The sequence below is a fragment of the Poeciliopsis prolifica genome, unplaced genomic scaffold, assembly GCF_027474105.1.
Source record: "Poeciliopsis prolifica strain line A6 unplaced genomic scaffold, Auburn_PproV2 SCAFFOLD069, whole genome shotgun sequence".
Taxonomy (NCBI): Eukaryota; Metazoa; Chordata; class Actinopteri; order Cyprinodontiformes; family Poeciliidae; genus Poeciliopsis; species Poeciliopsis prolifica.
Window position 1 is genome coordinate 256,709 of NW_026562444.1, and position 24,230 is coordinate 280,938.

The window sequence follows — 24,230 nt, forward strand, 5'->3', positions numbered from 1 at the left end:
GATAAACCCCAATAACCTTGACTGGTTTGCTCAACCAGAAAAATCAAGACCAAAATCACCATCTTCAGGACGGTTGTTTTGAAGCAACAAATTGGATTTTCCTTTGCCAGCCAAATGGAGATTACATCAATGTCATGACTGAGTGAGTCAATGTTTGTGGACAGCACCATTCCCACCAGAAACCCTGGATCACCAGTGACCCAAATGTCCTGTTAAACAAGAAAAAAGAACCTTTATGGAACAAGGGAGTTATTGAAGCAAGGGAGTAAACAGAAGCAGCTCAAAGTCAAATAGGGAAGAAGCTGGAGAACAAACTGCAGATCTCTGATCCTGTCAGAGAAACTGGATCAGAGATCAGGCCAGGATTGAAGACGACACAGGCTTCAAGCAAAAGGAGGATCAGAAGTCTGGACAGAGCCAATGAGCTGAGCACATTCTTCAACTAATTCAGTTCATCATTCTCCTCTCTTGACACCCCACAAGGTCTTGGAGAGACTCCTGCTGGTGTTCATCTGGACAACAGACTGGAGACGCAGACTGGACGTCCTGAGGAAGCTAAGATCCTTGAAGGTTTACAGAAACCTGGGAATCTTGCCCAGTCCTCCAGGGCAAGAATCCTGGAGGACTGGATTAGAGAATCACTGATCGACTGGTTGTTTGACAAGGAAGAAATAAAGAGAAAGACAAAGGGAACACTTTTCAGCTGAAAAGCGCGTGCTACATGCTGAACGAGAGCAAGTAACAACAAACCTACTTCAAGCGTCTGCGGACAGAGGAGGCATTGTGGCGCCTCTTCAGGCCACGAGCTTTGGTTTGTTTGCGGGCTCTCTTGCGCCGGTGGGCCTCAGAGGACCGCCGTCTGTGTCGTGATTTACGTATCATTGTAGCAATGCTACGCTAAGCTATGTTGTCTTTCATTCAAGAATTTTTGAAGTAACAGTCTGTGATGTCATCAATGACATCACATCCATTTTTGACTTTGACTGACGTAATTAAGCCTATTTAACGTGAAGTGTGACCAACCTGACCGAACTTTGGCCAAAGATTTGTCTGTTTGAGATGAACAAATCTGGCTTTCACCAAGATGGCTCCAACTCAGAACATCCACATCTGTCTCAGCTCTGAGACGGATGATCCACACAAACGTGACATGGCTGTTCACCTATGGTGCAGGTGAACAGCCATGTCACTGCATATCAGTGCCAAATAAAAAAAAAAACGGAAAAAAGGAAAAAGCGCATGCTACAAGTTGAACGAGAGTAACTAGTGACAGCATGGTCTCCCACGTCGGCAGACAGAGGAGCATTTTGGCGCCTCTTCCGGCTACGGACTTTGATAGCCTTGCGACCTCTCCTACGTCGAGGCGCGTTGGAGGTTCGCCGTCTACGTCGTACTCTACGTGCCATTGTAGCAATGCTACGGCTAAGCTAAGTAGCCTTTTATTCAAGAAATTTTGAATTCACAGCTGGTGATGTCATCAGTGACATCACATTCATTCAGGACTACTACTGAGACCTGTCCCCGGCTGCAGCCGGAAAAGTCCCTGAAAAAGTCCCCAGTGCCCTTTTCCACTGGCTGAGCAGTGGAAAAGGGCCAACCCACTTTCCTTGTTTTACAGAGAATCAAATAAACAAAGAAAACAGTGCATGCTACATGCTTAACGAGGGAAACTGACACAAACCTACCTCAACCGTTTGCGTACAGAGGAGGCATGATGGCGCCTCTTCTGCCCACGGGCTTTGGTGAGTTTGCGCGCCCTCTTGCGCCGATACGCTTCAGAGGACCGCCGTCTGTGTCGTGATTTCCGTGCCATGATAGCAATGCTGCCCCAGCCTAAGTGGTTTCTATTCAAGAACTTTCGAAGTAACAGCCTGTGATGTCATCAGTGACATCACATCTGTTTGTCGTGCACATCTATTTGCACGACAAATAGATGTGCGAATAGATGTGTTTTCTGCTTTAAGAAAACACATCTGTTTTTAACCTGTGGCCAAAAACAGTCTGGAGTTTTCATTTTAAGAACTTGGGTTTCAGAACCAGCATGGACTTTCAAAAATGTGCAAAATGTGAATTTTGCTCAGTCCATCCCCTTCACAGCAGCCTCCCAGTCAGAAACAATTACCACAGTACAGGTGGAATATCCCAAAACCCATTTCTGTATTTCAGCTGTGAACAGGCTCTGGCATGCTTCACTGCCAGAGCCTGTTGCTAGGAAACCTGGGGCTAAAGGTCATCAAAGCAGCCAGACATTTTTCTTCCCCGTCTACCTCGTGGAGGGGGGGACTGTTTAACGATTAAATGACAACCAGTTCACACAGACTGTCAGCACTGTGACATCCTGACCCGCAAACAGGGACTCACCTTGTGTGTGTTTGGTTTGATGCAGCGGATGAAGTACGGGTTGGACGTGCTCAGGGTGGCCATCAGAGAGTGCAAAGAGTCCTGGAGAAACATGAACACTCTTATTTTTTACTTTCTATCTTTGCTCAACAGATTCCACTTTTAATTTGCTCTTTTATTGACGTAACTTCAGTACTGCAAATATAATAACAAAACTCAAAAAAGAAGATGCATACATATATGTATGCATGCTACTATGGAAAGTAATACTTTCCACATATATATATATATAGCTATACATATATATCTCTATATATCTATCGATAACTATATCTACACTATTACTACATACTATTATTCTGTATATGTATGTCTAGCAGTGGAGAATACTATGACATGTAAAATAATATAGTAGATAGTATATGTACTATCTACTATACTACTAGAGAATACAAGTAGTAGAAAAATACTATAGCATATAGAATAATACTATTCTGTAGAAAGTACAGAATTCTATTCTATATTCTGCTTATACTACATTGTAGTATAGAGAATATTCTATCTAGTACATTAAAGCTCATCTGCTGTTTGCTCCCAGTTTGACTTGCCTTGAACTGGGAGCTGACGGTGGGCCGTCTGTGCTTGGTGCTGCTCTTCAGCGTGTCCTGCTTGTTTCGGCTCAATACGTGTTCAAACAGATCATAGACAAAATCCAACCTGGCAAACAAAGGGCGGAGTCAGGAATGCCAAACAGGCGATAAAGGTCAAAAACATTTTTCATCACTTCCAAACCATCCAGCCGACCTGCTTTCTCTCAGCATGTTGAGGATGTCGTCCCTGAAAGTGTCTCTGTTCTTCTCCAGCATCCCCCTCACGTCATACACCACCTGGAAACAGCCACAAGGGGGCAGCGCGGTTTTACAGGAGCAAAGCAAAACAGAGAAGAAACTTTTTTTCTCCTCACAATTTTCAGATCTCAATAAAAAGACAACAGTAAAAATATCCGAGGCTCAGCTGTGAGGCGGTTACCTCTCCTGCATAATGTCTGACTCCAAATAGGTGCACAGCAACACGAGGTTTCACATAAAATGGATTTTTTCTGTAGAAGAAAGAAAAGGTCAATTATTATTCTGAGGTAATAACTTTCACAAAGTCAAACTAGACATTCAGGATATATAATTTACCCTTTCTACATTGATCTAGTGTTAAATCAGAGCTAATTTAATTCAAATTTAAAGTCTAATTTTTACTATTTGGATAAATTATGAAGCTGTTTTTGTTTTTTTAACATTCCATACAAATAAAATTGATATTGACCACGCAAAGCTACTGAACAACATAAATTAGCCTGTTTTTTAAATGGGAAAGACAGGAGAACATTACATTCAGGTGAGATAAATATGTAAAATGAGATTTAGACTTTATAATTTATTCTTACAATAACCTGCTGACAATGTGTGCATCTTGCATGAATACAACATGGCTGTACACTAAAAGCGAGAGGAGGATGCTGGAGACCGACCGAGTGCTGGCTGTGGAGTTTCTCCAGTAAGGTGTCGTCTGTGGCTTTGGGGAAGTGACTCTCCTCGTTCATCAGCGCCAGGAGACCCAGTTTCTAAGAACAAATGAAACATTTCACATTCAAACTGTTCCTGCAGAGTTTACAGCTAATATTAAATACATGTTTATGACCAAAATAATCTTGATTTGGCTCATTACTCCACATGTGTCATTTAAATCTGATGTAAAATTGTCTGTGCTTCACTTACAAGCTTTAAAAATGATCCTGTTTGGAGTAAGAAATGATCTGCATACCTTCTCGATCAAATCCAGACACTCTCCATTGTCCATCCAGTTGATGTCGACCCAAACCAGGCCCTCTCTGCAGAAACAACAGAAAACTACGTCAGACTGTTGAATTTGTCTGCAGGTCCCAACAGCTGTTTATAAAACCCAAGAAGTGAATGTAAAACTGCGACTTTATCGCTTGAGACACGACCGAGTCTCTGTGTGTCCCAAACAAAATATCCCCATTAAAACTTAAAATTCTAGACCTGAGGTTCCCATACAAATGCATTGTTTAATTTACTTTTAGAACAGCCAGTTTTATATTTTTTTAAAATGTGGAACAGAAGGAAAATCTGAAATATTTTAAAATGTTTTTCCATCGTCTATTTCCCTTGTTTCCGTTTCAACCCAGAGCTGAAACAGCAGAAAAAGAACGAAACGTGGAGGAAAAGAAACGGAGCATCATCACCTACTTGTTGTATTCAAGTTGCTCCAGGGAGAAAATGTGCTTATTGAAATATTCCTGAAGCTTCTCGTTTGCATAGTTGATGTTGAACTGCTCAAAGCGGTTAACCTGAGGGGAGCAAACCAGAACACTAAAATTATGAACAGCAAGACATTCCTGAGGTTTCTACATCAATCCAACACTAAATACACAATTAATGCAGGAACATTATGAACAGAATTACAAGATTGTGTTATGAAAGTGTTGTTGATCTCACACATTACAGATAAAGAAACTGCAAACCTCAAAGTTCTCAAATCCAAAAATGTCCAGGATGCTGATGGACTTGAAGTCCTCCTTGCCCCGGATCCGGTGGTTCAGCTTGTGAATGATCCAGTTGAAACACTGAGAATAAAGTGCCATGGCCATGGAGTCCCTGGAGTCCACCGCCTTCAAAAACAGATTGTTATTAGGAAACAGATTAAAGATTTACAGTAAGATTCACTCAGGCAGAAATGAGCAGAACTGAAGCTGATGAAACTTAAGGACTTTTCTGTAAGTTTAAAAGAAAACAGCACTGGACGGCTTTAAGGCTGAGCTGATGTGCTCCTATTTGTTAGTTTTAGTGATAAAAGGCCGAGTTTGTAACTGTGTTTATGTGACTCTGGAGGTTCAGTAGTTTATACCTGTAATAACTGAATGAGTGTGCTCATTGTTCCTGTTTAAAAACAAGTTGAATTTCTGTTGAGCTGAATAAACATTGACTTGTCTCTGAATCAGAGCTTCAATAGGTTTGTAGTGTTAACATTGTAATGTCTGTATTATGTAGTTATGGTAACTAATCTAGTTTGTTACAACTAAAAGTTTTTTATTGTTATTGAGCTTCATCACTTGCTGGACTTCGTCAGGACCACCTCAGAACTTTTGTTTAAAATAAAATAAATGCATTTTCTCCATATTTCATCCTACATGCCTTGACCTCTGACCTGTTCGACTGTTAGCGGCGTGGAGATCTCCTCCCCCCTGAGGATCATGGAGCGGTGAGTCAGGACTTCTGCCAGCTGATCTGAGTTCAGGCCCAAAAGTTCAGACGTCCAACTCAGAGCTGCAGAAGAAAACAACAAAACCCGCCGCTTTCACTAATACCAACTCAGAAACTCTGGAAAGATTTCAAACATTCGTTATTCATCATAGATTTTCACAACAATTAAAAACTACCAGATATAATTAAGATGCAGGATTTTTTTCTGTCAGCACAGAGAGGAGCTGGGAGAGAAAAAGGCAACATGAAGGCAGTGAGGAAGGTGGGGATGAATTTTCCGACCTGATTTTGAGGCGACCTGAGCGCCTCCAGCCGTCATGAACTCGATGTTTCCTGCATGGAGAATCCCCGCCAGGAGGCGCAGGACCTCCCTGATGTTCTCCTCTGTGAACTGCATGGTTCGCATCGCGCTCTGAAAACCACAAAGATACAAAAAACCTGGGCATGAAAACCTGCTGCTGAGTTACTAAATAAACTGGTCGTATTTCTTTGTGTCATTTGCATTATTTACAGTCAATATGTTCTCAGTTTTGAGGTTTTCACTGGTGTAAGTTTATGAATAACTTATTAAACATTGATAAGAACAAAAAAAGACAAGCAGTATACATATACACTGAAATTAAATTAGAATAAAACATGCAGACAAAAAATCAATTATATTTAAACCACCCTTAAAGTAACAGCAATCTTCCTAATGTTGAAGATTTGAGACTTTTCTAATCAGACCAACTAGACGTTCAGGTGTAGTTTAGGTTTGACTGAATGTTTGCTCAGAGACTGTTGGTACCAGAATGTCCTGAAAGGTGCCGCTGTCGTTGATTGTCTTGTCCTCCGTGCAGTTGGACTGTCTCAGGTAGTGGTAGCTTTCAGGACGCGTCAACCCGAACGCCTCTGCAGAAACAAAGAGAAACAATCTGATCCTCCGTCACAAAATAAAATGTTAAACAGCGACGCCAAAACCCAAAGAAACTCACCTCTTTGCTGGTTGTTGGCTCCTGATAATATGGCGTAAAAAATGTGATAGTTTCTCTCTCCTGGGTTCTGCCGAACAACTCGATTCTGAAGAGGACAAAGATCAATATGAGTCGGATCATCATCAGCCGTTGGTTTATGCTTTTAAAATCAAAACTGATTGCAGAGATGACTAAGATTTCCAGACAGATGAGAAGTTTTTGTGATATTTTCTCAGTCCAAGTTTTAATGTTTAACGTCACTTGAGCTCCGGTTGTTGCTTTAATCGGCTTTCAGAGCATGAAGACTTAAACATCAGTGCTACACTTTAGCATACGTTGAGGCTTGGAAGAATCATAAGCACTTACTTTTTCTAGCAGATCTTTCATCAGAAAAGAATCAGTTAAGGTACACAACAGTCAAATATCTCAGTAGAGTTACAAAATTCATCAAAATGTCAGATATGAATTCCCAGACAAAGACAATAACACCTTGACAGTCCAGCACATAATACTAATCATCTATCAGTCACAGTCTGGCTGCAAACCATAAATTAAGGTTTAAAAACTGATTTTAAAAATATAAAACCATTTAACTTTCAACAGAAATCTGGAGGAAACCTTTTCTAATTAAACCACTTCCTACTTTAAATTCTCCCAAACCTTTTCCAGGTATAAAAAGAGGAAATGAGTTTCTGTCCGTCTAACCCTGAGAGCGTTTGAAAGGATACAGTCAACTATTCTTCCTCCCTGGATGTTTCCCTTCTGACTGAAATGCAGCTGGACGAACTTCCCGAAGCGGCTCGAGTTGTTGTTGTAGACGGTCTTGGCGTTTCCGAAGGCCTCCATGATGGGGCTGATGAGAGAGGGAGTCGTTAAGTCGTCAGGTAGAAGGTGAAGTGAACTGGGAAGCTGGGAGAGTTAGCCTTAGCCGGATAACGACCTGCTCTCCAGCAGTGCCTCCTCCACGTGCGACGTTTTGTCTCTGCAGGAAACCTCCAGCGAGTGTTGGCTCATGGCGGACAGAAACCTCAAAATCAGCTTGGTGCTTTCGGTTTTACCAGCTCCACTTTCTCCACTGGGGACAAAAAAAACAAGATTTCTAGTTTATAGCTATTCAACCTGCTAGAATGGAAATAGAAAAACATCATTTCCAGTCAGCTGCAGGGGATTTGTGTGATGTTTTCCTGGGTCATTTCTTATTTTTTTGATCTCAGGTGGAAAAGTTATTAGTACAAACCGTCACTGCAAATATATGTTTATGAAGCACAACCCTAAACTTGGACAAAATCAACTGTGGTCGATTAGATTTTGTTAAAATAACTTTTATAAAAATCTTTATTTGTTCCATTACCAGCCTCCAGGTGGCGCCATAATGCTTCCCACCTGCCAACATCCATCATGCTGACACTTGTTTACATTTAACATCTTCAGAAAATATCAGAATCTGCCTGTCAATTTTATTTGACAAGAAAAAAAAGCTACATAACTACCTTCATTTTGCTGCTGAGACCCAAAACGTTTCTTTGGATTCTAAGAGCTGCACTGAAACTTGCAGAAATGAAAACTTGTTTTTGTATTGCAACGGTTAAAAGGACAAAAATCTGATATATTCATCACCATTTCAGGCTGTAACAAACAAAAGCCATAAACTGTGTGTTACACTAAGCTGGCAGTTAAAACAGCTACTCTCCTTTCACTGCGTTGATTACTATGATTTTGCATGTCCAACCATCCAGTCAGACACGTTGGACTGGTCTGTAATCACTGGTGCAGCGTGTCACTCCCAGTTAAACACTTACTGAGTGGACACAAGTCAGTTCTACGACAAAGGCACGACACCGCCTGCTGGCTGTCTTCAATCTGCTCTTATAAAAAACAACAACCTTGTTTTCATTTAAAACAAAGCAGGAACATTGAAACTTTGAGTAAGGAGAGAAATCTCCCACCAGAGAAGATGAAGTGACGACGACTCAGATGCTACAACTGCAGAGCGCCACGGATGAGCAAACCGCCTAACCTGGCTCTCTGTGGCGCTCCGGATCAACCGGGCCGGACTGCAGAATAAATGTTTGCACATTTATTCCTTCATCTCCTTTATTGAGAGAAATTCTGCCTTTAAGCCGCTGACTTTAAATTAAAGCTATGTTCAAATGGGTGCTTCCTTCAAGTTCGTAAACAACTTTTTCCAGTAAGTGTGACTTATCTGACTCTGCCCCTTTGGATAATGGTTGGGTAGATCCTTATAAAAGATAAAAGTGGGAACTTTAAAGGTGTCAGTAAAGAGGGAAAGCTGCAGAAAAAAGAACTTATGAAAAACATTTCCAAAAGGTATTTAATATTTACAGACATTTAGTTCAGTTTTAATTCCTTTATTTCTCTATAAAATAACAAACAGTAAATAATGTTCACTGCTATGCTGATGATACTCAGCTGTGTTTATATGTGTAGCTAGAAGAAGCTAACAGTCATTAGCTTAATTTCCATCCAGTTGTTTTGCAAATTCTGAGTAAACCTTTAAAATGTCGCAAAAAAAAAAAAAAAAAAGATGGAAAAAGAAAATTGGTTTGTTTCCATCTGCAAGTTTGGACCAAATCAAACTTTATTCTAAATGTGTGACCAGAAGCTGAAGCACTATGTCTATGTTGATGCTATATGTAGCTGTAATAAACAGGAAGTAAAGTTTGCAAGCTAGCATGGAAACATCTCAGAAAAACGGAGAGCTCTCTCCTCTGAACCGGAGGAATGACATTTCAGTTTAACGTGTCATCTTCTTTTGGGAAAAGCCATGAACCGCCTCAAGCAAGCGTAAAAACTTATTGACGGCTCCATCGATCTTTTCTAAAAACCGACGGTAACGTTTTTAGACGCTCACATATGTTTAGATTACATTTTCTATTCTTCTCTGTGAATTTTTAAAAAACGTTTTATGAAGTGTTTTGTATTCAAAGGAGTCATATCAATAAAAATTGGGCAAGCTGAAAGGACTGAGGGATGTGGTGGCAAGTGCTGTTAAAAAGATGTGAAATTATACTTTATGTCTAAACAATGTGTAACGTTAGATCCAGTCAGTAGAGAAGTATTCCCTATTAAAGTGGTGAGAACTGCTGTAATCTGCAGGTTGTGGTGTTTGCATGTTGTCCAACATGTGCGTTGGGTTAACTGGTGTTATTACACTCCATGACGCCTCGTTCCTACAGGAGACAAATGGGTACAGATAGAGCAGAGCAGACATTTCTAACAGCCTTATGGAGCAGGAACAGAGAGAACTGCAGCAGCCAAGCAAACAACTCCAGCAGAGTCGCAGCGAGCGCTCATTCCTGACGGCCCCTGAGCAATCATTCAAGACTTTAGGTTTAAAAATGAAGCTGAACTTTCACCTGTTAGCTGTGGATCAGGAAAAGGTTACGGTTCTGATGGAGAACAGGACCGAGGATGAAATAAACACTCAGGGTTTCTGGCTGCAGCCTGAGGCGAGGTGGGATGTTATGACAGGACAGACGGAGGTTTGGAAACACGCATGGGAGACGACTGTAAGCAGGCATCCAGGCTTTAGGTCACCAAGCAGCAGGAAGACCCACAGCAACGTCCCAACAGCTACAACTGTCACTTTCATCGCTCTCTAACGCCACGTTTAAAGCTTTTCTGTTTAAAAAGTCTATTCAGTAAAATATTGTTAGAAATTTTGTTGTTTTTAAATACTTGTACAGTGTTTGAAAAAAAGAAAATGCACCTCTGACCTGCGACTTTATTTTAAAACGATGTTAATCACTGAGATTTCTGAATGTCTTCAGAGATTTCCTTTGGACATTGGATGATTTCTCAGTTTTTCTTGTGTCTCAAAAACAAGAAATAGGAGGACAATATGAAATTGATTTACAACTTTTGCACAGTGCTACACAAACAGCAGGATAATCAACATTACATGACCAAAGTTAGGTGGAATTATTTTTACAGTGTTTGACGTTTTCATGTTTAGTTTTTTTGTAAATAGTTTAGACTATTGGGACGTCGGTTGTAACAGAGGTCCGTAAAGGTGACCCATTTAAGGGCCTTCTGGCTGCAAACACACACATGTACACACACACACACACCTAAACAGCAGGCAGTCTTTGTGCCGTTCACTGGACCTCCACACACTGTTGCCACCCAAGGTAAAACCCCCCAGTGGCAGGAAGGAGGGAGCCTTCAGACCCACCAAACAGCATGTTGGACAAAGTGCCTGCACAGCTCTGGACCTCACCCAGACTCTTTGTACAAACACAGAGCTGCAGACTGCGTCCACTGAAAGAGTTTCTCAGAAACTGAGTCGAGTCGTGACTGAAAGTGAGATCGGTGTTATTCGACCGTCTGCTCAGGGAAAGAAAAGTGTTTTACAAGAAAACAGTGAAACGATCTTACTGAGATAAAACACCAGCTTGTTAGGCAACAAAGAAGATTAAGATTAAATTACTTCTTGCATGCACAGCTAAAGCCCGCTTTGCCCCTCTGCGGGAGGCGGGCTGCATCCGACCCTCTGTTCGGATTTAGGGAGCAACTTCCTGGTTGCTCAGACGCAGGCAACAAAACACAAACAGAAACTGTTTACACACAGAGCCAAGACCTAAAGAGTGGAAGAGGCTGAACCTCAGCTGGCTTCCTGTCCCACAACAAGCTGCATTCAGCTCACAAAGACCTTCACAACAGGCCTTCGCGTACAGCAGCTTCCAAAACGCCACAGGAACAAAGCGCCTGGTCTGGCTCTGGTATAAAGTTTGATTCAACAGGAAGGCATTTAGATTGATGAGTCTTTTTATTTACTTCTGAATAAATTATTAGGTCTTCTCAGAGAACAGCTAATGTTGGCCAATTAGCTGTATTTATTGCTTAATTTCCAAAAACATATTGGCATAAAAATAAATCAAAACAACTTTTATTTTAAACAAAATAAACCATAAAATAAAATACACAATTAAACTGACAGTCGCCAGTTCTTATATATGACAGAAAACAATTTAATCTACAACAATTATTAATATTTTGCAAATGATCAATTTGTCCCGTTTTTGTTTACATTTGACTTCTTCCAGTTTTAGAGTAACAGTCATTCTTTCAAAAACAAATATTTTCTGTAAATCCTGACTGGGCAGTTTAGTGGAGACATTTTGGTAGAGAATAATTGAATGTTTTCCATAAAGGTTTCATCTTAATGAATCAAGTGTCTGACAGCAGCTGAACTTTATTCCAAACAACAAACATTTGAGAAGTTCACTTTGGGAGTCTGCATTATTAATGCAACCTTTGTGAGCAAAGAAAAGTGAATCAGATGTAAATTAGATTCCAAGTAAAAGACACTAAAGCTATTATTATTGTGATGGATGATGCCATAAAGCAGGACGGAGTTTAAGGCCTTTATGGAGGTTTCTATCTTAAACCTTTTTTAATAACCTGGGAGTTTGGATTTGGCTCAGAATGTATAACTGCTGACGCAATTAGATTATGGAAATGAATGTTGAGCAAATTCTTGTAGAAAGTGAACTTGCACAACTGTCTTTAAAACAGCAAGTAAAGCTTCCTGTTTGGAAGCTTTACTTCCAAACAGGAAGTAAAGCTGAGTTCAGCAGCATAAAAACTTCATTCTTACTGTGAGGTTAAACTTGTTTGAAGAAGTTATGAATGCGTGACAAAAATGCTCCGTCCGCCTCGTGTTGCACCTAAAACCAACACGGTGGGACGGCTGTTTTGCACGCCTCCTTTGTTCTGATCCATTCCTTCCTTTAGTCACAGTTAACTTGTGACTCTCGGTGGAAACGAGGCAAAACAGAATCTCAGCAGATCCCCGGAGGAAAGCTCTCAGGCATGTGTTCACAGAGGTTTGCTGCTGGGCTTTCCTGACCCCAGATGCCTGACTAATTAACCAGGATCGAGACTATTGCGTTGACCTCACGGTCCACCTCTGGGGTCAAGAGGTCAGGACAAAGTGCCGGGTCTGGATCTGATGACTGCGCAGGCTAACAGCCATGCAGCTCTGCACTGGAGGCTGTCGGCTTAGATCTTATTAAAATGAGAATTCAGGATGTTTCTCTTATTAAAAATAAATAAAATCCTGATGCTTTCTAATAGACTGTAAGCAAAACCTGTTTGAGGATTTAATGAACCCTGCAGAGGTCCGGCTGTCTGTGTTTTCAAATAATTAGCAACAATGAACACATGGTGAGGAATTATCCCTTACAGTTTGCATATCCGGCGTACATATGTCAGCGCAGATTGACTTTCATCCATGTCGTTTTAATCTTAAGAATGTTTTGCAAAGAGCTTTAGCAAAACTGAGCTTCACTCAGGGAAATTCCTGCTGCCGATTCGTTTCAGACGGAACGGTTCTGAACTCGGTTCTGAACTCGGTTCTGAACTCGGTTCTGAACTCGGTTCTGACGATCTCAAACCCAGCAGGAAATACAAATTCTGGGCAATAAAGAACAGGACGTCACTTTTCAAGTGAAGTGATAAAGTTTCTGTGTTGCTCTGTGTTTAAAGTGTTAAAAGAAATCAGCTGGTGAGCAGAACTGACCGACTCAAAAAGAATCTTTTCTGATCAGCTGCACACAGTAACTAAGCGGTACCACACCACTCTTCAGTGCCAAAGTATTTACTGAGGAAACACGTTAGCTATTTTATTGAAAGGGTGGCCACAGTCTGTTTAGGTTGCTTCTAAATTATTGTCCCACCTGACTTACCAGAACCAGGCCTGTCAAAATGCCACCTTACCTCCAAACTTAGACTTTCAAGTTTTTAAAATTCTGGAGGCCAAACAGGAAGTAAAGCTGAGTTCAAAATGCTTCTTCCAGCTGAGCCAACAGAGAGATGCTAACACAGGACCTGTTGCTGTAAAACTGTACCTTAGAGTCTCAATCTGCTGTTGTTGCTCATTAGCCCCCAAAAATTGCCTCTGCTGTGCTCAGTGATTTTTTGAAGGATTCCAAGAAATTTGTGTTGAGAGCGGCTTTTTGCTTAAGTGTGCAATAAAATCTCCCCAGGACTTGTGCATTAAAGCAATGTGGTTGGTTGCAGGTAGGTACCGCATTAGTGGAAACGCAGACTGGCATTCAGCTTTAATGAGCAGATGGTCTCATGTGAGAGCTGGTTTCTACATCCTCCTCCTCTTCTTCTTTTACACCAGCTCCTGTTTCAGTCGCCTGGATCTGATTACCAACAATCCCTAAATCCGAAGGGAAGGCTTCCTGCCTCGGCTCAAAGTGCCAGCTTGCAGATTTACGGCTCCTCTTCCTCTGTGTAAGGGGGGCCCCGGCATGTTCCACGGTTTATGGGGGGTCCGCTCCGGATTTTCCTGGCCCGCCGTCAGCAGACATGTTTTTGAGAGAGTTAGTGATCACCGGAACCGGTTCGGGTTCTGGAGCAGCTGTGCAGAACTCTGTTCAAATGACTTTAACAGAAACTGTTAAAAGTAAAAGCAACAGCAAACCCACGAGGGTTCGGGTCGCGATCCAAGCGGCACAGTAACACTTCACATGTTGCTAAAGCAGGACAGTAGTGATCTCCAGCAGAACCAACCAGCAGAACCAACCAGCAGAACCAACTTTTTGGAAACTATATTTGCATTTACTTTTCCCATTCAAAAATTGTTCGTTTACATAATGAGTTCTTTTGTTTTTTTCTAGTTAGTTTTTACAAAACCTGTGTTGAATTTAACTTTAAGTTTTCTTGTTTTTTACAACTTTGCATTCCACATCTGCATCGATACGGCTGTGTTCTCTCTGTGTCTTTATTTTATAATCACTGTTTAAACCATGAACCTTATGCTGCTCTCTAACTGCCAGCTGCTGTGAGGAGCCTAGTTAAATCCTCCACAGATTCAGTCAGAAGTCGGACCTCCTTGCCAGGCAGAAACCCTAAGGCTGGTTTCTGCTCCGCCCTGCAAATTCTCAGCTTCACACATCCATCATTTACAGACCAACTGAAACTACAGAAAGTTTCTCTGTTTTCTCCCATCAGGATGAAATTCAACAGACCTGAAACTGAAAAACAAAACAGAATCCATCCATCCTCCATCCATCCATCCTCCATCCATCCTCCATCCATCCTCCCATCCATCCATCCATCATCCATCCATCCATCCATCCATCCATCCATCCATCCATCCATCCATCCTCCATCCATCCACCATCCATCCATCCATCCATCCATCCATCCATCCATCCATCCATCCACATCCATCCATCCATCCATCCATCCACATCCATCCATCCATCCATCCATCCTCCATCCATCCATCCATCCATCCATCCATCCATCCATCCATCATCCATCCATCCATCATCCTCCATCCATCCATCCATCCATCCATCATCCATCCATCCATCCATCCATCCATCCATCCATGCCACCAGCAGGCATTTGAGGATGATTTGTTTAAGTTATTGACTCCACATATGGTTCAATTTATCTGATTTTCCAAAATTATATAAACATTTTCAACCTCTTTCCCAGAAAAGTGTGTCAGCTGTTTGTTATTATTGGTAATTGATATAAAAACTGAGTTGTCAGGTGTCTGTGGAGTTCTCCAGGGCTCCGTCTTTGGCCCACTTCAGTTCCTTCACATTTATTTTTGTTAAAGGACATCATAGAAATATTTTTCGAAAGAAAAGTTGTCAATATAGAAAATTAGTTATTAAAAGATCCATGTATAAAACATTTAAATATTCAACATTTAAAACATTTCACACTGAAGTAACTGGACTGAAGGGTCGGTGAAGAGATTTACAGTGCGTGCATCAGAAAGCTCAGTGTGACATTTACTCTGTTTCAGCAGACAGTAAACCACCAGGTTGTGTTTTAGCTGAAACTACAGTAAAAGGTCACGGCTGTGGTTTGTGGTTTCTCCTTCTAGGCCGACCTCACCGCTCTGCTGTCATGGAACAGAAACACAACCAAACTCTTTTCTTCCTCTTCAGGTCACATTCTGTGGTGCACTAATAGTTTTATAAACTCCAGGCCTAAAATGAGTCTAAAACGTGTTAAATCCATAGGAAATAATGATTTCCTTCCTGAAAAGCAGAAGCTTTGTTGTAGCAATAAAAGTCAGAGGAATCAGCAAGACGTGAAGGAACACAAAGCAGATCTGCAGACAGAAACGCAGCTTTGTGCAGCAGTGGGACATGTTTGTACGCCTGCTCTGCTGCGCCACGGCGCATATTCCTCCCACTGACCGACATCCTGCCACACAAAAGGCCTTTCTGCTCCCTTAACAGAAGGACAGAGGCAAAAACACCCGCAGCCGACCGAGGTGAGAAGAGACAGCATGCGGCGGCACGCGGCTTTCAGAGCGTCTCACTCACAGCAACGCAGGACAGAAACTCTACTGGGTTTATCAGGTCAAAGCAAACTGAGTGCAAACTATCCATTAAAATACATATTTTATCCACGCACTGAGTTCTTCATTTACAAAGACCTAAACAAAAACACCTCCACTGGGTTTAATGAAGTTCTTCATGGTTTTGATTACATCTTCGATCTGAGACGCTGCGTTCATCAACGATAAACCTCAATGTTTGTGACAATCAAAACTATTAAAAACATTAAGCAGTTAAATGTGATGCTGATAATTTCCTACAAATGGTTATTTCTGTAATAAACATATTAGAAAACATCCTTTTACCATTTTGTGTGAAAAAAACTGTTTTTAAGTTTTTAAATGCATTTGTTTAAATGTTTTGATAATGAAGTAGTTATTTATTTCATTATTTAAATTTTCTTTTAGAAATTTATCTTGTTTACATATATACTAATATTTTTATTTTTCATAAATTGCTTTGGAATCATATTTAATAAGTTAGATTAAACATCCAGTTGAGTCTTGTTTGTCAGATTAAAATAACTTTTTGAACCTTTTGACATATTAAACTTTTCATTAAGACTACGTTTCTGTAATTAACGTAATTAATTGCTGGTTTGTTGTAGTTTTCAATGTTCTCTTTTCATTAAGTGGAAAATCACCATATTTAACAGAAACAAAGTCGCTCAAACATCCATTTATGTTTAATCTATAAAGTAAACAGAATTTTTGATAATATTCATATTTATTGAATTGTTCTGTAGAGCTGCTATTTCTAAAAATAAACAACAAACTTTCAATTTAAGTTATTTTGTCTGTTTTTGTGTGAGTATTTTATTAATTTGCTACGCAGAAACTGAAGCAGCCGTTAACTTTATAGGTTGTAAAACGTGTTTAGGTTGATTTTAAAGGCCCACATGTGTCTGATTATCCGATGAAACGGCCGGCTTTCAACTCAACGGCGGCTAATTGTCAGAAAACTGCTGGACTGTCGCCTCCAGCTAAAAGGCTGAGGCTCACCAAGCGTCTCCAGCGTTTCAGGTCCAGCCAAAAAGACCGACAAAACACGACTTACTCGCCCAAACAAGCTGAAATAAATCATCTGCAGTCACCCACAGCGGCTGCAGCCGACGCACCGACTTCCTCCCACCAAAAGGACAAACGTCTGGTGGAGGGACAGGCTTACGACACCACAGGCTGGTTTTATGCACACTTTTATATAATCATACGTAGTTTGGGAAAATTACAGGTGTTTGCAATTTTTACTGAAAGTTGGCGTAGAAGAGACCACACAGCTGGACTGAGAGCGAGCTGCCAGTCCAGCTGTTAGAGATGCCAGGTGGTTTGGTGGAGAAAAGTTTTATTTCTGTAAAAAAAAAAAAAAAATCTGAAGGGCAATTTTACTAAAACTTAGCAGATTTATCCTCGTTCAGATCAAGTTACGTTTATTTGCGTAGCAGGTTTCAGCAACAGGCAGGTCAGATGCCACAAAACAGGCAGTCATCGAAATAATTATGAATATCAAATATTTTCATCAGTGTTTTGCAGTTTTCTGTAAGTTTTGATCCAACAGCAGCAGATCTTTAATCCGTTCAGCGATTTATAAACTACCAGCAGCAGTTTAAGGTCTATTCTCTCAGTGAAGATCTGGGTGGTGTGCTCCATCTTCCTGGTTTTAGTCAGAACATCAGCAGCAGCATTCTGGATTTTTTAGGCAGACCTGTGAAGTCTCTATTGCAGTACTCAATGTGAATAAAGATAAAAACATGGATGAGTTTCTCTAGTCCTCTAATCCTGGAAATGTTTGCTGATGATAGAAGGCCGACTTTGCAACCGTCTTTATGTGACAATTTTGTTTAGGTTCCAATTAAACAATCCAGAGCGATCCTCAGTTTTTATGCATTTGTTTTTCTGAGTATCGGCGATTCGGTGGAAAAAGACCCGGATGACCCACCTGATCAGGACGCACTGGTTCTGCTGCCTCCTCCACAGCGAGCGGTAGCAGTCGTTGGCCACAGCGAAGATGTGTGGAGAGATTTCACCGAGGTGGTGGCGGCTGTAGAGCTCGATGGCGGGCCGGTCGTACAGGCCGGCAGCGGCTGGTACGGGTTCACCGCGGCCAGGATGGAGCCGATGTACGTCTGAGGAGCCGCAACAAGAGAGGAACGGTGAAGACAGGCAACATGCAGCTGAGGAACAACTGGAAATCATGGTGTGGAAATTTACAAAAGTTTTTAAAAATGTTTGTGTTACTGTGAAGATGGAGGAAGGATTGCTCCATGCTTTCCCAGCATATGAAAACATAAAGCTAAAAACTCTGAGGTCCTGCACAAAGCGACCAACATTCAAATGTTTGTGACCTTTTGCTTTTCTTTTTCCCCAAACCTCTGCAGCAGCAGATTGCTCCAAACCAGCGTCACATTTCAGAGTTCAAAGCAAAACGAACCAAACTGCTGAAATAGAAGCTTGTGATGCCAAAATATGTCTTGGCTGCAGCTTCGGTGCTGCGGTGGTGACTAAGAGAAATAAAAAAAGCAAACATCTGCATGCGTCTGGGAGAAAACGGCTCTGAAACGCTGCAGCAGCAGATACAGCCCAACCAGAAGCAGCTGTTCTGAGAAGACTTTGCTTGTTTCTAGGAGAACATCACAAGAAAACAGCATGAAGACCAAACGCAGCAGAAAGGACACGCATGAGCTGTTCACTCCATAATCTGGTCAGAATGGCAGAGTGCTAAGAATAGAAACGTCAGACATGTGGAAGACGCTGCTCAAGTCGGGTCAGACACTAAAAACAGAGAAAATCTGGCAGAAACATGAGGGAGACGTGTCTGCAGTGGAAACCTGAGTCTGAAATTCAATTATTGCTTCTCTTCATCAGGGAAAGAGAAGCTGGTGAAGTTGGATGGAGTTAAACCCTGGAGGTGGACGCTTACAGTAGCAGAATATCAAAAATGTTTGACATATTTATCATAAAAACACTGATATAAGCTGAAACTGGTGAGTTTTCTCCAAGTAAACCGTGTTTCTATCTTGTTATTGTTAACAGGGACATTTTACTCGTTTCTGTTCTGATCGGATTTAGGATGTTTTCTCTGATGCAACCCGGACTGAAAGTGAAAATCTCATTAAAGCAGTGAGTGCACACTGTTCCCACAACAACAGGTTAAGGCAGGGAGAGTCAATCGATCGATGCCTCAAGGAGAAGAGCAAGAAGAATAAGAAGAAACCCATTCTGCAGGAAAAGCAGGTGGGACATTTTGAACATCTCAAACAGCTCGACGTTCTGACACCTGAAACCGTCTGAGAAAAACAGAAACAGACTGAGCTGTTAGCTGTTAACATTGGCCATTAGCTTACACACCCAGAGACACAGGTTTTCTGCTCAGTATAAATATTTCATTCCTTTAATGGAGTCAGACCTTCAGAGAGCATTCCTTCAGTTTCCTGAGTCGTCCTCTTATGAGATCAAACTGCTTTGTTCTGGTTTTTATGGTGCAAATTGTTCCAGGAAGATCTGACTGGAAACACTTCAAGGTTTCCTCAGGACAGGAGCAGCAGCTTCTGTGTGCGTGGTGCCTGTTTAACAGATACAGACTAAACTTTGCATGCATCCACCCACGACTGGTGAGGCACCAGCAGCAGAGAAACCCCCCAGCAGACGCAGGATGAATGGACCTGCTGCTGCTGGAGCTGCTGCTGAGGCACGGTGGAGGAAACCTTCCAGAGGAAGTAGGAAGGAGAGAAGAGAAAACGAAACCGCTCCAAAAGCTTCACAGGGCAAACTCCACCTACCTCTAGAAATAAAAATGAGCTTTCAGGTGAATGTTTCAACTGACTGTGGGGTTTTAACTTCTTCAGGTTTGTGAGTCTGTCTCTCACCTGGTGGTCACAGTCTAGATCATCTGGTTCTGTTGCTAATTGCAGCCTGCTGGTTGCTAACTCCTAAAATCTTAACTCAAATCATTTCTCAGATATTAATTCCTGACTTCAGACATTGTGACCATATTTCATCCTGACAGATGACAACATGCTGAAACTCTGCCGGAGCAAATAGATCTCGTCTACAAAGCAGATTCTATCTGCTGCTGTTCTACGTTTTTCTGCAGCTGCATCAGTTTTATTCTGTTTTTTAGCTTCATAAACTAATGTTTCCTTAGCAAGGCTGAGTTTTACCTGAATGCAGTTTGTTTTTACCTTTTATTATAAAGCAGCATTTCAAGCGAACGTCACATCTTCAGTATTTAAAGGTTAATTGAACTTGAGACACAATTATTACATTTTTTTCTTTCTCTAAAGGATTATTTACTGAAACTGTATGAGAAAACTATGAGAAAAATGTTTATTTTATTGCAGAAGGAAAACAATGTTGCCATGAACTTTCAGAGTATTATTTTGAGCCTGTCACCCTGAAAGTTCGTTTTATAATGAAAATAAGAAACAAAGCAGTCTAAACTTCACCTGTGTTACTCATTTAAACTGAGTTTTATATTTATATCAGTGTATCTATCAGTCTGCCATCTCACACTAACATTGCTATAATAGTCTGAATTGGAGAATCTGAACATATTCATTGTTTTTCTTCCTGTATTGCTTCATTCCTTTCACAGTAAATCTTAAAAACACTTAGTTTCATAAGCCGTGTGTAAAACAGCAGGCGGGTTTAATTTTTATGCCTTTTTATTTCCTCGTTTTGAAATGAAAACTATTTATGAGTGAACATGAAGCCAGAATTCGTCCGGCTCTGCTCTGAGGGGGAACGCCTCCATCGTGGCCGACTGACCTGCATTCAGCCCAGATGCAAATTCGCTGGAATGAACGTTGAGCTGAAGTATTTACATGACAAACAAGAGCCCAGACAGCGGGTGGAGGCCTACACGACACATAATGGATCATAACTCAGGCAGAACTGCATGCAAACACAGCGGGCGACTCAGGTGACAGAGTTAAAGGGACAAAGCAGGGCCTCGTTTCCTCTGCAGGAAGTAGAAACAGGTGACAGTTGGTCTCTGAGGGGCGGAGTCTCTGAGCAAATATTATAGCAAATAATTACTAACAAATCATCTTTGGTAGTAATTAGCAAAGAAATATCTGGTAATTAGACGTGATCATTGTTGGTGTTTACATTCTGGATCTGATTCACAGTTTGATTGAAATGATAAGAGTTTAAAATCAAAGCTTGGTGTCAACAGGATGAACATGATGAATGATGAATAAATTGTGCATTATTATCCACAGGAGGATAATTTTAACAAGCTACCCAATCAAAGAGAGATGCATGTTGATACCAGCAAACAGCAGCAGCATCGTTGGTTTTTATGAATCAATATCACTTCACACCTGCTCCCTGACTCGGCTGTTAATACCGACTTTAACAGCCTCAGAGAAATAAAACTGAAATGACCAGAAGGAAAATCAGACCTGATTTTAAAGGAGCGTCTGAAAAAGGTTCAAATTTAGTTTTCTATTGTATAATTTTGCTTTTTAAAGTTTTTGTAAAAAGAAAAAAAAAAAGAAAAATCTGACAATATTTAGGCAGATATTGTCAGATTCATTATAGAAGTTACAACTACAGGAAAGTTTGCTGAATAAACAAACTGGCTGTTATTTTTACAAGCTGATTGTTTCTCACAGTGAATCTCGCTGTTGAACAAACTGCTGCTACAGCGTTCAGCCCTGATCGAGTGACATCTTTTTAAATGCTGCTTTAACTGCGATGTTGAACCGAGTCGTTGAACCAGGACGAACAGATAACAGATAATCTGATAATCTGCTTCCCTGAACCTGAATCCACCAGGAAACATTTCAGGGAAGTTTGGTTCAACATGCAGCCATGAAGCCTCTGTGTTCAGACTGAGCGTTCGCCGCAGCAGGAAGCTTCGGTCTGACCTTAACAGGACGAGTTACCGCCGGTTGGACCCTCATGTGGGTCCGACTTGGTTCCAGTTCCTCTCATTAACTGCAACTTTAACTGGACAGAAACCTTCCCCCCTGATGGCTCCATGACTCTCAGCCAAACAGATAAAACTAGGAAGTTTCGATCCTCTTGTTAAAGTTGGACGTGTTTCTGACGTTGAGACAAACTGTCCCGCCTCCAGACACATAAACACTGTGAAGTGTTTGAAGTTTGTGTTTAAGTCTGAACAACTTCACAAGTTTCATCCACAAATTAATCTAAAGTTTAAAGCTGAGCTGGTTTGCAAACATGTTTTTCTTTTTACTTTTGCAAACAATTTTCTTGTAATTTTATCTTCTCATTATGTTATGTTCTTTATCATCTGCATTTAAGTTGGTTATTCTAATGACGTGTGATCTGGACATTCCTTACAAACGCCAACACTAGATCTAAAATGGCTGCCGTGTAAATTAAACCGATGATGGCTGCAGTGAAACACTTCAGCTGCAGGTCTGATGGTTTGTTTAATGCTGATGGAGGATGAATCTTAAATTTCTCTTCACTTTCATCCAGCTTGTCAAACTCGGTTAAGTCTCTGGGTTTTGAACAATGTTTTACTAAGAAAAATCTCAGTTTCGTGTTTTATGTTTAATCCAGCAGTGACACTGATAAATGGAGAGATGCGGTCAGGCGACCCAGAGAAACACTGGCTTCTCTTTTCATAAGGGATCAGATGAATGGATGTGACCGTAGAGCGGCTCTGTGTTTATATCAGTCGCTGCAGACGGAGCTGCAGATTCATCAAACATCAGATCTGCGTGAGCCGGATCGAGCCAGAGAGGGAAATGAGGACCAGATGGAGGAGGAAACCTGACTGACAGAAAGACAAAGCGGACGGGGGCTTCATGAGGAACACGGTGAAGTTACCGCAGACATTCCTACAGTTGTTACATTTAAAGCGCTGTCGACGCTGACGGATGTGACGGGCGGCTCCGGGGACATGGATGGATTTCTTCTCTGGTTTTCACAGGTTTCCTGATAACATGAACCTCAGCAGATCATAACAAGTTTACTGAACGGCAACACATTAAAATTCTGCTTTTGTTTTTCAAACTGGACCACAAAGTGACTTTACAAATGTGAAAACGAAGTTAAACTCATTTCACCGCATGAGCTGCTGCACAGACAAAACAACGTTCTGCAATAGAAACAGAGCATGTAGAATGTCAAATAAAGACTGCAGCAGATTGGACTCACTGACAAAATGTTGTGTTTGTAACTTAATGACAAAAAATGATCTGGTAAAAGATAAAAACTGGAATAAACAGGAACTGACAGTAAAAATTAGGAAGTTACATCCAAAATTAGCTGCTGACAGTAAAAGTAAGTAAAGATCCCTGAATGTGTGAAAAAAGAAAAGATAAAGACGACAAGGAAAAGTAAAATCCGGATGCAGTTTAACATTTTACACCCAGGATACATGAACTGTATCCAACTCAGTTCAGAAATAAAATCAGCCATGAAAACACATCAAGGCGCCTGGTCACATGAAATAATGTAAATGCATTTAAGTTGTAAGTTAAAATAGATGTAAAATGTAAATAACCAATTTGTACAAATAATGTAAAGTTTTTGTATTTTTAGCAGGAAAAAGAGCAGCTTGAACTAAGATTATTGTGTTTGAAAACGTGCTACTTTTTTAAAGGCAGAGATCTAGTCGTAAGGAATGGTCTGATTTGGTTCCAGAACCACCAGAACTGGACTGACAGATCAGATCAAACGAAGGAGTCTCGCTCCAGACAGAAAGACGTTTTAAATCTCTTTCTTTAAGGGTTTATTTTAAGGAAACGTGTCTCCCAGGAGCTGCGTAAGCGCTCCTCCAGATATTATGAGAGTCAGATTTGGATCCAACTAAAGCATGGACTGCCGGTCCAAGCGTCAGTCCAGTTTGGTTCTGTTTTGATAGCAGAACCTGTGAAAGCGGAGCAGCCGCTGGCTGCTGCAGCCCGTCTGTCAGCAGACCGACAGCAGAGCCTCGTTAAAAAAACCCAGTTACTCCGATCCACTCACAACGCCGACCCGGAAGAGCCTTCATCACCACTGGATGACGAAGAGGCGGAGAGCCCGGCTCTGACCCGAGCCCGGCAAGTCAGAGCCCTGTGGGTCAGAGCCCCACGGGTCCGAGCCCGGCGGGTCCGAGCCCAGCAAGTCAAAGCCCGGTGGGTTCGAGCCCGCTGGGGGTCCGAGCCCGGCAGGTCTGAGCCCGGTGGGGGTCAGAACCCGGCGGGTCCGAGCCCGGTGGGACAGAGCCCGGTGGGTCCGAGCCCGGTGGGGGTCAGAACCCAGTGGGGGTCCGAGCCCGGCCGGTCTGAGCCCGGCAGGTCCGAGCCCGGCGGGTCTGAGCCCGGCGGTCCGAGCCCGGCGGGTTTTCACTCTGATCTT

The 24,230-nt window shown here is 41.6% G+C and overlaps 1 protein-coding gene across 1 annotated transcript in view; it reads right to left on the reverse strand.

Annotated features, from left to right (window-relative positions):
* Positions 1-24,230, reverse strand: part of LOC129351693 (unconventional myosin-X-like) — a 90,041-nt gene that overhangs the window by 24,948 nt on the left and 40,863 nt on the right. Inside the window, 17 exon segments of the mRNA XM_055020626.1 lie at positions 2,362-2,442; positions 2,949-3,057; positions 3,145-3,227; positions 3,370-3,438; positions 3,863-3,955; positions 4,156-4,222; positions 4,602-4,702; positions 4,877-5,023; positions 5,560-5,678; positions 5,898-6,027; positions 6,403-6,506; positions 6,590-6,674; positions 6,935-6,948; positions 7,297-7,421; positions 7,509-7,643; positions 17,848-17,986; positions 17,989-18,034. Of these exon segments, the coding sequence (XP_054876601.1) occupies positions 2,362-2,442; positions 2,949-3,057; positions 3,145-3,227; positions 3,370-3,438; positions 3,863-3,955; positions 4,156-4,222; positions 4,602-4,702; positions 4,877-5,023; positions 5,560-5,678; positions 5,898-6,027; positions 6,403-6,506; positions 6,590-6,674; positions 6,935-6,948; positions 7,297-7,421; positions 7,509-7,643; positions 17,848-17,986; positions 17,989-18,034 (1,647 nt within the window).